This window comes from Aplidium turbinatum, chromosome 6 (assembly GCF_918807975.1).
Source record: "Aplidium turbinatum chromosome 6, kaAplTurb1.1, whole genome shotgun sequence".
Lineage (NCBI taxonomy): Eukaryota > Metazoa > Chordata > Ascidiacea > Aplousobranchia > Polyclinidae > Aplidium > Aplidium turbinatum.
In genome coordinates, this window is record NC_137477.1 from 26,296,871 (window position 1) to 26,311,088 (window position 14,218).

The window sequence follows — 14,218 nt, forward strand, 5'->3', positions numbered from 1 at the left end:
AAATCCGTCATTTTCACATTAAATGCAAAAATGACGGATTTTGTTGTCTGGAAAGCATACGTTGTAAAATTGTTATAACGAAATGTGTTATTCCTTTGTGACAAACACAAGCTCAATATTTCATGTAATGAATGCCATATCGATTTCAGTGAATAACCGTAGACTACCAAACAAATCACACTGAGAAGTTAATCAGAAGTACAAGCGATCATGTATGGGGTAAAAGCGTAGCTTATGACGTCTATGCAGTCACCAAACCAGTCACTTTTTTACATCAGACAACTAGTCTGTCAAAGACAGCAAAATCCGTCATTTTTACATTGAATGCAAAAATGACGGATTTTGCTGTCTGGGGCAGAGATCCTTAGCCTGAAGACGATGAATTAATGTAAAAAAGGACTGGCTTGTTGGCTGGGTTGAAGCATGAGAAGCACCTTCTAAAGTCGTCGGGTTTGTAAATAAGGTGAAAAACACAGCACGTGTGATAGTCGTTGACGGGACAGTTTTGTTGATATTTCACTACTCTTTCCGGACGAGGTCGTTTTTAGAGTGTTTGGCACAGTGTTTGCAAAATTCATTTCAATATGTATGACACCGTGCGCTAACAACAGGAAGGCTTCAGGCAAAGGATTAATTTTAAAGTTGCAAACGACAGCTTTTAAATACTGAGCGAGCTTAAATAAATTATTTATCAAAAGTTTTATTTTGGAAAGTGAGGCATGCAGCGCTAGATAACAGAAAAGTTTCATAAGTGAAGGTAAAAGGTAAGTTTCACAATGCAAGTAACACTTTTTCCACTACGAAAATTGAAAAGTGGTGCTACTTCATCTCTGGCCTACATAAAAGCTAAGCCACCTTGAAATGCACTGTTCAACACTGTGTATAACACAGAATGGTAACATGTTACAGAAGACCGCTTTAGAAACAAAAGACCAAACGCATGATCAGTTGATCACACAACAGCAATCGATTTGCTTTGTCATGCACTGCATTAGAACAATGAAAATTAAATATTGAAACACAAAATTCTACAACCATCCAGTTTGTTTTTCTTGTAAAACACGAGTAAATGATTGATTTTTTTAAAGCATTTTGTTACCTTCAAGTCTCTGTGGACGATTTTCTTGCTGTGTAGGTATTCAACGGAAGAGACAATCTGAAATGTAAGTTTTGAGTATTCTCTCTAAAACAGTCTCATGCTTCTTTAGCATCGTTTCAACGTGCCTTAACGTTGCAACAGTGTACAAAAGGCAACTTTTGCTGTCTGGGGCATGGATGGTTCGACCAAACAGCTGTGTTATGAACAACAATAGGTATTCTGGCATAGGCAGACGTTTACATTGCGTGAGTTTGCTTGAAAATGATTGAGTGGAAAACTAACTTTTCTTCTCAGCTTAATGAATCATCGCTCACGCAATAACCAACACACATCTTCATCACAGCGGCAGAATAAACAGTTTCTGAACAGCGCAGTTACCAGATGGCATATCAAAACACATTTCACTAAATATGCCACAAGTCAGGGCGATAAAATAATACAGATCTGTGATAGGGTTGAAAGACCACCAATGGAACGCACATTTACAGCCATGAACTAATAGACGTAGAACAGGGCTACGATACCATTAGCGAACATTTTGACTTATGATGTAATTGATGAAATAGACCAGACTGAAAACTGCAGCGTTTTGCGTTCTATTGACATGGGCAGTTTAAGGCTTTAAGCCTCTCCAGACAGCAAATCAGTCGTTATTTACATTGATTCAACGTCTGCAGACGTTAAATCAATGTAAAAAAAAACGACTGATTTGTTGTATGGGACCGCTGTTTGGGACAACAGAGCTTATACCTATCTTTCGCTTTTTTGTATCAGCAGTCAATATTGGCAGTTTTGTTGGGAAAAATTATGCCAATAGCGAACAAACTTTGTCCTGCCTACATTGGTTCAATCTTTTCTTACGTTAAACACGTTGCAAAAAGGACAGGCTTTTGTTAGCTGAAAAGATCACACAATAAGGTTTTTAAATAGCTGCACCGACAAGAAGTTAAAACGTAATAGTCGCGGAATGAAACTCCCATATAGAAACTTCGCAACAACATAAAACGTTTTCCGGACAGACGCTACTTAAGAAAATTCTAAATATTAAAAGCATAGGCTTCTTGTCTTTCGGGACCTGTAAATCTTGTCCTAGTAAGCAAGTATAGCACAAAGATACAAAGCACAATCAATATTGCGATTTCGTTGCTGACTTGATAAAAATTAATGGACAATTTTGTCAAGGTTTATCCACTTAGGTCCACGTATCTGCTGGAGAGAGCAAATCGCAATGAACTAAATGTCAATGATGTCAATATCGTGATGTTGTTTTCTTGTAAAAATAAGTCAAGATAAATATCGACAGTGCTTCCTACCTGTCTGAATTTTGCTCTGGCTTCTTTTTCTTGCATCTTTCCATGTGCGACCAAATAGTCAAAAACTTCACCTGAAAGAAAAGTAATATTATCATGCAGCACAAAACCACCCAACAAATGTTTTCATTGCAAAGCTACGCCACATGCCAGGAAATTTGCCAGCAGCTTCAAAAAGAAATACGCAAAGCAGACAATAAAAACACAATGTAATTTGAATATGGATTCGTTTTCTGGTCAAACATGTCTACACTCTACATATGGGAAGCTTGAAGAGCACACAGTAGGTTAGCTGTGCTGCTTTTCGCTGATTAAATACAGATTGTGAAGGTATAATTAAGCCTGTGCTTGTGGTTGTTACAGGTCAATAGGGTTTGAATAACAACCAGTAAGATTGAGAAACTTGTATCAATTAATCATGGAACGAATGGTCGTAGTGACATTGTTAAAATTGGATGTTCAAAAGCAAAAACAAAAGCGATGACATACAAGCCGTTGTACCAGGCATCACAACATCAATAAAAGTTGATAATTTCAAGAGTGCCTAAGCTTGGTGACGTGGACAGTTCAGTTTGTTTGGCTTGACATCAGCGACTTACAAAACAGGATTTCAATGATATTATCAACGTTATCACGTAAGCAAAAGTAAAAATGATGTCACTTTATCAACAACAAATCAACAATTTTACGATAACTGAACACAGCCAGACGTAGAGTCAACATAAAGTGCTGAAACTGTTGTCTAGCGTCTATAACAGTTTGACGCATGACAGCAACAAAAAACTGTGTTTTACGATTACTGAAGTAAATACGTACCTCCATTTGCATATTCCATTACCAATAATAGCTGCTTGCTGTTCTCTATAACTTCATACAGTTTAACTGTAAATAAAAAAGAAGTTTAAAACGTTTCGTCAATGTCTTCTAGCACTTTACTTTGTGGAAACAATTTCAATGCGTAATTTCACAATAGATTTCATAAGCAGAAAATGCACCAAAATTGTGAGTTTCGGTAAACTTGGTGTAGTCGCAGAACACTTGCGTTTCAAGTCTTATTTTACTACCTACGGCACGTCGGCACCCAGTTTGAGATCACACCAGATTGTTTATAATAACCCAACCACACTGAATCCGTCGCTGTAATGTAACAAAAGGACTGTTTAAAGAAGCAAAGTAACATTTGAGAGTGAGACCAGCTCAGTGGCCAAGTGGTTTCGCCTTTGGTTCTGGTAGATCTGAGATCGATTCGAGGTCGGGTTAAACCGACGACTTTAAAAACGGTACCGATTGTGTTCTTTCTTGCATAGCGCAGTGAGAATAAGTCAGGTAACGATGACATCGTAAACCTGATATCAAATTGAAAAAATGAGCCTTGTCGCTAAAAGACCTTAGCTGTTGTAGAGCGACAATAAACAAATTATTTGAGAGTGGGACAATAAAAACCACTCCATTAGTGCTGTACAGCAACTCTATTTGTAAATCCTTTTTAGAGTCAAAAGGCCTTATCTTTTGGATGACAGTACCTGGAAAAAGCTACCTATTTCACAAATCAGTTATTTTTCGTATTGATTCAACGTCTAAAATCGTTGAATCAATGTAAAAAAGAACTGGTGTGCTGACTGGACAGAAAATAGATGAATAAACCATCTGGAGCAATCAAAGCAAACGTTGAACATTGCTACAAGTTTTGAGATATATGGCGATATGACAGGTGCCTCTACACTTAAGACGATTCCAGCTAATGGTAAATAATGATATTCCAATGTCAATATACCTTAGGCACAACAGAGTAGGTCAATAGCATGCAGAAAGATATATTGACTTAACAATGAATTTTAGAGAGACGTTATTGGCAAAAGATTAACTTCAATTTACACCGATTCATAATAATCTTACATCAAAAACAAGGCAAAACGCCTGCTCACACTTATGTGTCAGTCGATGAACACATTTGCATGTTCAAATTCACAATCAAAAGCTGTCGAACTTATGCCATGGCCAAGTGCATGTCTGAAAGGACATGTCGAATAAACATGAAAAAAGAAACTCGTCTCAGTGACACTCCATAGTCGAGAAACCTAATTACAGGTATTGGTTCCAATTATACTTGAAGCCTCGAAGTAGGCCATAAGTGGTAGTGCGAGGTAGAAGGTAAGCTGCTTGTTTATATAAGTAAGGAAGCACGCGTTGTTTCAACGTAAGCAGTGATCTAACTCTAATATTTTCAAAGGCTTTTCTGTGCAAATGATTAACGTTTCAAAATGATATGCGCTATGACATAAGACGTATACGGCACTCGCATGTTATTATTCAAGCACAAAATAAAGGAGGTTATACAGAAGAGAAAGAGATGAAATTACCAACATGTCCGGATATAGTTTCAATCGTTATATTTAATATTGAATTGAATAATTACAAAATATTAATATAATCGGCCGAATATGGAAACCTGGAATAAGAAATTCAAATTGGCTATGGTGCCAACTACAAAGTACACTTTATATAAATTTAAAAATGGCTAATATTCTTTGTTATGCAACAAACAAAAGTGATTTAGAAAGGTAAAGCAGTGAGCAGCAGTTGGGTTTCGAAACGGTGGTTTGCTTCATAAGTTAATGTGAGTGTGTTTTCAAGAAGGTGGAAGTCCAAGAACGGAAGTTTGAGGTAAAAAACTACTCTGCCCAAGACTGCCTTGGAGTTGATCTTGGTCTGAATCATGGTCTGAATGAAGGCCTACCAAAAGATAGAGGGAGCCACGACGAAGCTTAAAATGTAACTTTATTATCTCTAACCAACAGGCCATGCCAACGTGCAAACTAAAATTGATAGTTTTAGTAGAAAATAAATATAATCTTTGTGTATATTTGGCGCAATATTATGCTGTTTTTACCATAAAGATATTTGGCATTTTAGTTGGAAATCCAAAGAGCATATGGCAACACTGGTAAAAGGAAAAGATTTATCATTTTTTGTAATTCAGTGAAACCCGAAGTTTTGCAGTGATTTGAGGTTCAGTGATCATACTTTGGTAATCCGGATTCTCAAACCTAACATTTCAAAAAAATATAAAGTAGATTTAGCTTAGTTTTCAAAATCAAAGTTACATCGAACTCCGGTCATTGTTATAGATTCGCACATTGGCAAGGCCTGTGTAGTGTGTACATGGTAAATAGACCGCCATGATTCCAACCTGAGAATGAAAGACATGAAAACGCAACGCTACTAATCTTGTTTGTGATAAGCGCACAAAAATGTATTTTCGCCACACTCAAAACAAGCTATTTCAAGGAGAATTCAATAAAGTGAGAATTTACTGATATTATATGTCATCACCTGGTTGGATATCTAGATGAAAATCAAGATATAAACAGCCAGCATGACAAGGACACAGTATCTTATCAGTGTGGGCATCGCCTTGTCAAACATTTACATAGGATGGCAACCGCCAGCGCAATACATAGTGTTTCAAGTCTAATTAGAGGTAAACAAATATTCACGCAAAGAAACCATAAATACGAGTCAAAGAATAAAAAAGCAGCGTAGAGTGACAACTCACCGATATTAGGATGGTCTAAATGTTTCATAATACGAACTTCACGAAATAGCTGAAAAAGAAATCTTTTAAAACACAATGCAATAAACGCATTGAACATTGCTTTGACATTTTTATGTTTAATCATTGTTTGTGTCGAGATTTAAAACAAAGCGTAGGCTTTGAATGAAAGCTTTTTAGCAATGCTTCATGTAGCAAGGCAAGGCTTGAAATGGAATAGGTTGCGTAGAATTAGTACGATAGCTGAACTTTTTCGATATGTTCAAGAAAAAGTGTAACCAATAAATTGAAATAAAAAAGACTTTATTTTATGAGCAATGGCATATTATTCACATTATCATGTATAGAAAATACAACGCGAAAGTTGTTGCCAAAAAAACACAAATTGTGATTGTTACAGTTACACAAGGTTTCACTGACTCATTAACGTTTTAGCTGTGCAAGTGTAAACCGAAGTAAACAGAACTGTCAATCAATCAACAAAGTTAATTTTAATCAAACCTTTTGTAAACTGTTCTGGTTCAATTGCTTCTTATCTATGATTTTAATGGCGACCTGAAACGCAACAAAAAGTAGTGAAGTAGTGCAAGAGTACACTCAAATCAACGTCGAAGTGATTTGATTCTAAGACTGAATTGCAAGGATGGCGCAAATACAAATCCCCAGGAAATACAAAACGAGATAACTGCTTAGTTGTCAGTTGTCATTCAGGGAACTGTGAAAAGCTATGCGGATCAAAAGATTTCACAAAAAGGGTTAATTAAACATTTGTAATTACTAATATTGCCAGTAACATTAGAAATTAAGTGTAGCAATTTTTTTTAATACAGGCAATAGTAACCAAGAATAGACCCGAATTGGCTGATGCAATACAGTGTGAACAGTTCTTGTTACTACAGTACTATGGCGTGAGGTCTAACGATATACAGTATATCGCCTACCCAGGTACAGCTAACGTGACGTGAACTGTACACAGTGTGCGCTGTGCAGCCGAAGAATACACCTATAGAAATGTATGAAAACATGCTAATTCATAGCGTTAAACCTCACGCCATTTACCACCTAGTTCTTTATAAAGTTCCTTGACAAGAAAATGCATAGCTCACAACCCCGTGTACAGAAATTCTTTTGGTTTAAATTGCTGAATGTCGATAAACGCGTGAACTTTGGTGACGCCATCAGACAAAAGTGAACGAGTGACTGTTGAGGTTCTGTTTCTATATCTCATATGATTTGCTTTGATCATGAAACTCGTTACCACAACACTTAATTAGACGATATGCAAAAAAGTTTTGTGCCCAGACCCAGATGGAGGAAATGGAAACGGATGGTACTGAAGTGTCACACTAAACTGCGTGCGAGATTTCTCAAAATAAAAATTTGTTTCTGCTAATATTTTGCAATTTAACTTGGCGTGTAGGCCATGAACACATGCAGGATATAAGAGGGATGACAATATAGTGACCATTTTGCTACGAGTTGTCTTTTTTCCGACCACCTGACAATTGTTTTTGACTGCAAGTTAAGTGAATCTCTGCATACCAAATTATATAAACATTGCCGTTACTGACAAGAAATCAGTTTCGCTAAATGACCAAACTAATTTCATCAAAATCATCGTTATTCCGCATGATTACGATTAAGAAGTTAGGTTGACAACAATTATGTACCTCTTTTCCGGTTAAAACATGTCTGGCAAGTTTGACTTTGGCAAAATTTCCTTTTCCAATAGTCTTTAATATACGATACTGTCCGATATGTGGTTGCTCATCTCCATGCACCACACGCGGACGATTGGATTGACTAGAAGAATTGCGGTACCTTGGTCCATCACCTCCACCCTGAGAGAGATTATTGGCGTCATTAAGTGATGAGATTTCCACTAAATACACAAAATACCCAGACAGCAAATCAATCGTTTTTGACATTGACTCAATGTCTGCAGACTTGAATCCACATAAAAAACGGTTGATTTACTGTCTGGATAAGCTAATTATTCTATATATCTTTAGCTGATGTATGTATTTAGACATTGATGATTGGCAGTGTTTCACACAAAGCTATGTAACATCAACTTTAAGCTAAACCTATTTCACAAAAGATGTACGAAACACATCAAAGCATTAAAACACAATGTTTGATGATACAAAAATATATGTCTGGCTTGAAAAATTCAAGAATTAATGTGGAAAACGATTGAAAACGAGCTTGCATCGTCATTAACTGGTTCCCAGAAAAAAACAGGAAGCAGCCAACCATGTAAAACTTGGCAGTCTACATTTCAAGAAAACCTAACACAGTTTGGGGGAAAGACCTAGCAGATGCAACATCAATGGATAAGCCTAAGGAGTAGGACTGCAATAGATGAAAAATTGTTGTCGTCCAATGTCTCAATAGGGAAGAAAAAATACTAACTAAATGACACATCGATTTCCTGGCAATTTGTTTTCAGGTATAATACATATATATATTTGTTTTTAGTTCAATGTATCAGAGCATAACCATCAAAAATAAAAGTAAAACCCTAAAGCAAAAGTTAAATTTACAAACAGGATTGCTGTCAAAGTAAGTATCGACACAAAATGAGACACATAAAACTTTTACTATAGTATAAAAGCAATCATTTAAAATTGAATTATTCAAACATTAAATAGCAAAAACTTAAACGCATAAGACCAAACTTTCATGTTCAAAATGTACAATCAACATATAAATGATGAAAACTGTGATTAATCACAAGAAGCTTGCACTTTATCACATGATTTAATGATACATTGGCACAATGGTAAAAATTAAATGCTACCATATCAAAATAAAACAAGTAAAACAATATATTATATATCGTTAAGATAATACGAAACAAATTGGAAGTTACTATGCATCAAGGTTATAGATGAAATAATACTGAACCACCCATCACAATAAATCCACACAAAAAAAAGTTTGCAATTTTAAGACGGTTTCACCATATAGATAAAAAAAAAGTAACAAGTCTTTGCAAACAATCTTATTGCTGTTCATTTTCATGCAAAACACTGAAAACTAACATAAACTTACAATCATGCTGCGTTTTCACTGTGTAACGCTTTGCATTTTGCAATCCATTTATACTCCAGCTATTCATGTGTAATCGTGTATGCAATATAAAGAACTCATCATTACAGGGTGTCTAAACAATATTGACTCAAACCATCATTAAACATATTTATCACCTAAGATGTGATGCCATAAAGGGAAAAATAGAATAAAGGTGATGTAGCCACTATGCAAAGTCAGCATGTACAGAGTCCAGTCCATTTAGATATTGTGTTTCACAAGTACGGAAAAAAATCTTACTTTATGATCGAAAACTGTGAAACAAAAGGTTTGTTCTAATTTTCTTGTAAATTCTAACTAAACTATCCAGTCTAGTCAGTCTAAGTCAGTGTTATATAACATACTGTAACAAAAATATTCACTGTGGAGTGTGGAATTCTGATTTTATATAAAACAGTAAATTAACTAAAACACAAATGAGCAGTAACTCAATACTGTACTATGTGTACTAACACACTAGATTATATTTCAAACACAATCACTTAAGAAATTGTGACTTAATATGTTTTTCAATGTAAAACACTAACTCAAGATTCTGTTTCAATAGAAAGCTGAGAAATTGGATAAATGAAAAATCAAGTCCTAAACCTTTACCAGAATGAGTGTCTAAGTTCAACTACTAAATTACAAAATTGCATTTAAGCTTTATCACGACATTCATTCTCAGTCCTCATAAAAAAAAATGAATACAGTTTGATTCCATTGTGGAATGTGGATGCATTGTGGAATGTGGATGCCGTAAAGTTTCATTGAAGCATGCTTATGCATTTCTTGAGATTTTTACATATTAAAGAATGGATTAAGTGGATGAATGGTTCTGAAATTAATGATCAAGCACGATTGTTTGTCTGAGTAAGCCTACTTTTGTAGGGTCTGCTACTATTCGGCGAGTCCGATTCGACTAGTCCGATTCGGCGAGTTCCCTATTCGGCGAGTGCCCTATTCGGCGAGTTTTTGAAATTTTTAAAAGGAAATTATCGGGTACCGTAGCCTAAGTACAATTGCCGTTTTTACATCGTTTTAACGTCGCTAAACGTTGAAATCGTGCAGAAAGGAATAAAAATAAAATGTTTGAACTATTATTAAATTAAAATTCGTCATGTCAGTTCAGTTGTTTTTATTTCTGACCATCATATCAAAAACAATACACGTCAACATAGCAAAGGTAGAAGCGACAAAACGCGAACGTTAAAACGTGCTTGAATTCGTCATGTCCGTTCAGTTGTTTTTATTTCTGATCATATCAAAAACAATGCACGTCAACATAGCAAAGGTCGAGAAAAAGGTAGAAGCGACAAAACGCGAACGTTAAAACGTGCTTGTGACCGAAGTAAGTTATTGAGTTGAAAGAAATTTGGCACGTTCGCAACACCTTCAGAAAAATTTAAGATATGAAGGGAAAATAAAACAAAGAAAATGATACAAAAAAAATCATGTTTATGTCTATAAGTTAGTACTTTTGAATAGTTAAAATGATTAGTTTGGATCAACAAATGTGTGGCCTATAGCTTGGATTGAAAGGAAATTATCGGGTACCGTAGCCTAGTTATCCCGACCAGCAAAAATTGCCGTTTTTACATCGTTTTAACGTCGCTAAATGTTGAAATCGTGTAGAAAAGAGAACTTTGCTGACTAGGATACGTTGAAGCTGAGAAACATTCACAGAAGCCCTTCGATTTGTTCCAAGAACCCATTTAGCATAACATTTCATTTGTACATTGATTCAACGTCTGAATACATTATCTTAAAAATGCAACGTATCGTAGGGCTTCTGTAAATGTTTCTCAGTTTCAACGTATCCTAGTCAGAAAAGTTCTCTTTTCTACACGATTTCAACGTTTAGCGACGTTAAAACGATAGGCCACACATTTGGTTCGCCTTTTCATTCTATTACTACAATGTAAAAATGAACTGTGTTCTTGAAACAAATTTTTGCTGGTCGGGATAACTAGGCTACTGTACCCGATAATTTCCTTTCAATCTAAGCTGTAGGTCACACATTTGTTGATCCAAACTAATCATTTTAACTATTCAAAAGTACTAACTTATAGACATAAACATGATTTTTTTTTGTAACATTTTCTTTGTTTTATTCTTCCTTCATATCTTAAATTTTTCTGAAGGTGTTGCAACCGTGCCAAATTTCTTTCAACTCAATAACTTACTTCGGACACAAGCACGTTTTAACGTTCGCATTTTGTCGCTTCTACCTTTTTCTACACCTTTGCTATGTTGACGTGTATTGTTTTTGATATCATGATCAGAAATAAAAGCAACTGAACGGACATGACGAATTCAAGCACGTTTTAACGTTCGCGTTTTGTCGCTTCTACCTTTGCTATGTTGACGTGTATTGTTTTTGATATGATGGTCAAAAATAAAAATAACTGAACTGACATGACGAATTTTAATTTAATTGTTCAAACATTTTATTTTTATTCCTTTCTGCACGATTTCAACGTTTAGCGACGTTAAAACGATGTAAAAACGGCAATTGTAATTAGGCTACGGTACCCGATAATTTCCTTTTAAAAATTTCAAAAACTCGCCTAATAGGGCACTTGCCAAAAAAGGCTCTCGCCAAATAGGGAACTCGCCGAATCGGACTAGTCGAATCGGACTCGCCGAATCGGACTCGCCGAATCGGACTCGCCGAAACGGGCCATTCCGACTTTTGTAAGATATGTAACAATTGTAACAACTTCAGCACGTTAGTAATTTAGAAAAGCTGTACATAGTAACACAGATTTGAAAAGTGTGACACACGAAAACCTTCTTGTTGATAACTATTTGCACAAAGGTTTTTAATTATGATCAATTAACTGAATCTCTTCTTTAGCCTAACTGGTAAGTTTTAAAAAAAATTGGCACCTGGCAAACAAATACAAATTCACCTCAAACAATCATTCATTCAACATAATATAATAGGAACACTTGGTCTAATTTAGAGGTGTCCTAACTTTTTCCCAAGCAGGCCAAATTTGATAATGCGGAAGTGCCCGCAGGCCAACAATTTCTGATAATGTTGTTTTGGTCGAAGAAAGGTGTATTATAAAGTACCGGTACTATATATTAGTATTATTTTGTTATTTAATATCATTTTCATACAACAAAGTAATATGCAGATATAAGATTTTTGTTATATATATAATCACAAAATGTGATAAGCTAGGCTATCGTGCTTTTCCATTATAAATTGAAACATGCAGAAACTTTGTAAAACACAGCCGTGTTGGTGTGCGATGAAACTGACCAATTGATTTCAATCCCTAGGTCAAATCTGGTTCCAAATTGGTGGTAGATCAGGCTGATCAGCATAAAACATCACATATGAGAGAGTCCCAAGTTTTCCTTCTATGTAATCAACTATAATACTTACAAAACCACAAATCACATCAGATAGTAGGTACAAGACAGATCTCGTTTTTCTAACCAAGAGTTTTCCAACTTCTCCTTTGTCCTTTATAAGTACAACATATATATACAGCAAAGACAAAATGCAAGTCCGTATTTTTGACAAGATATGGTATTCTTTGTAATGTACGATCTGGTGAAGTAAAGTTTTGCCTATGCCTCAACTTGACACATTGGAGTGTTATCTTGACGAGATTAATCTTGTATCTTGACCATACTTTCAGCTGGTTTTGAGTCTGTTGTTTCAATCTTGCCCTGGACAAAAAAGTCGCCCTTGGCCGATCTTTCCTTAATTTCGACAAGTCATGTCTCACTACAACACTGCTACAGCAGCATACTAAAGCACTAAACCACACACAATAAACGCTAGGTTACTTTGTTAAGGTACACAACATTCTGGTGTGACTGACAACCTCTAGACAATTGACCACAGCTGACTTTTTGCAAGAACATCTATATCATCACAGAGTCATTGGAAAGCGAGATTGTTTGGAGCAAATTTCATCCAGTGAGCATATCTTGCTTTCTTCTACAGATACTTTTGTTTACCAATCTTGAATTCCCATCACAAGATGAGACATATTGTTTGTAACTTGTATTTTTTGTTTCAGGATGAGATAAATTTTCTGTCACAACAAGTGTCTAGCAAAAAAAAGTGTGATGAAAATTCAACTCCAGTAACCCAAAATATCTGCCAAAAGACAAGAGATGCTCAAGAAATGAAATTTGTGCCTTGTCTTGAGAAAAATCAGCAGCACCAGAAGATCCTGATTCCATGACATTATTTCACGAAAGTTCAACCTTTTTAAGTGGCAACATTCTTAAATTTGGGCTGGTTCTACAAAAACCAGGTCTAAAATTCACAAAATCATTAATTCTGATGTTAATCGGGAATATGCATCGATAAACACAACGTTTCGGTGAATAAAAACTAGGGCAATAAATAAGAGAATTGAAAATATGAACTGAACAATGAACATCCTACCAATGATACGGTTTAACTATATAGATTATTCAACAGCTAAGGATATTTGAGTATAGTATCATGTTATAAACTGCCTATCATTTAATCATTTAACTAATTGATTTATCTCACTGAGCTTCCTTTTAGTATTACTAAACTATGATGTTATTATTAATATGCAAAAAAAAAAAGTCACTTACCCCTCGATCTTCCGATGTGTTTCTTGACATATCAATACGATCAGTACATCTTGTCAATTTCAAAAAATAATTAAATCACTTACAAACAAATCAAATGTAGATTTGTTGTTTGTACTATATATATATGTAATGTATATGACACTGTATCATGCAAAATATCATGGAGTATGAAATAGATTGATTTTTGCTTTTAGCAGCATGATCGTTGCTTCCTTCACAATGTAGATACTAACAAGTAACAACCGATTTTAGCCTGATACTGCAAGTTTGCTGTGGTATTAGCGATTTGCACTAGTTTTTCGGAACACAGAACTTTTCGAAGTCATCTGCTATGAAGAATGGTGTTAGAGTCCGTGTGTTGTTGTTTTATACAGTTCTTTTCTTTGGCTTAAGGCTGCTGTCTGTTGATGTGTTGTCCCTTGTCAGGAGATGTCATTGTAAAATTTGTCCTATGTCATTGTAAACAGAGTCCAAGGATCAACAACCATGCGGAAAGCGAAAAATTACATCCTCTAGGCTAATGTATTAATCAACTGGTTTAACAAGATTTTACAATGACACGCCTGACATGAAAACCAATAT

At 35.4% G+C, this 14,218-nt stretch overlaps 1 protein-coding gene across 2 annotated transcripts in view; it reads right to left on the bottom strand.

Moving 5' to 3' along the window:
* LOC145772695 (MAP/microtubule affinity-regulating kinase 3-like) overlaps positions 1 to 13,760 on the bottom strand; it is a 33,639-nt gene extending 19,879 nt beyond the window's left edge. For both annotated transcript variants that reach the window (XM_082584568.1, XM_082584567.1), the window contains exons 1-7: positions 13,637 to 13,760; positions 7,633 to 7,803; positions 6,464 to 6,517; positions 5,966 to 6,014; positions 3,226 to 3,291; positions 2,413 to 2,483; positions 1,100 to 1,156 (exon numbers count right to left, since the gene is read on the bottom strand). In XM_082584568.1, the coding sequence (XP_082440694.1) occupies positions 1,100 to 1,156; positions 2,413 to 2,483; positions 3,226 to 3,291; positions 5,966 to 6,014; positions 6,464 to 6,517; positions 7,633 to 7,803; positions 13,637 to 13,666 (498 nt within the window). In that variant the 5' untranslated portion in view covers positions 13,667 to 13,760. The remainder of the gene's footprint in view (positions 1 to 1,099; positions 1,157 to 2,412; positions 2,484 to 3,225; positions 3,292 to 5,965; positions 6,015 to 6,463; positions 6,518 to 7,632; positions 7,804 to 13,636) is intronic.
* Between the last annotated feature and the right edge of the window lie 458 nt (positions 13,761 to 14,218).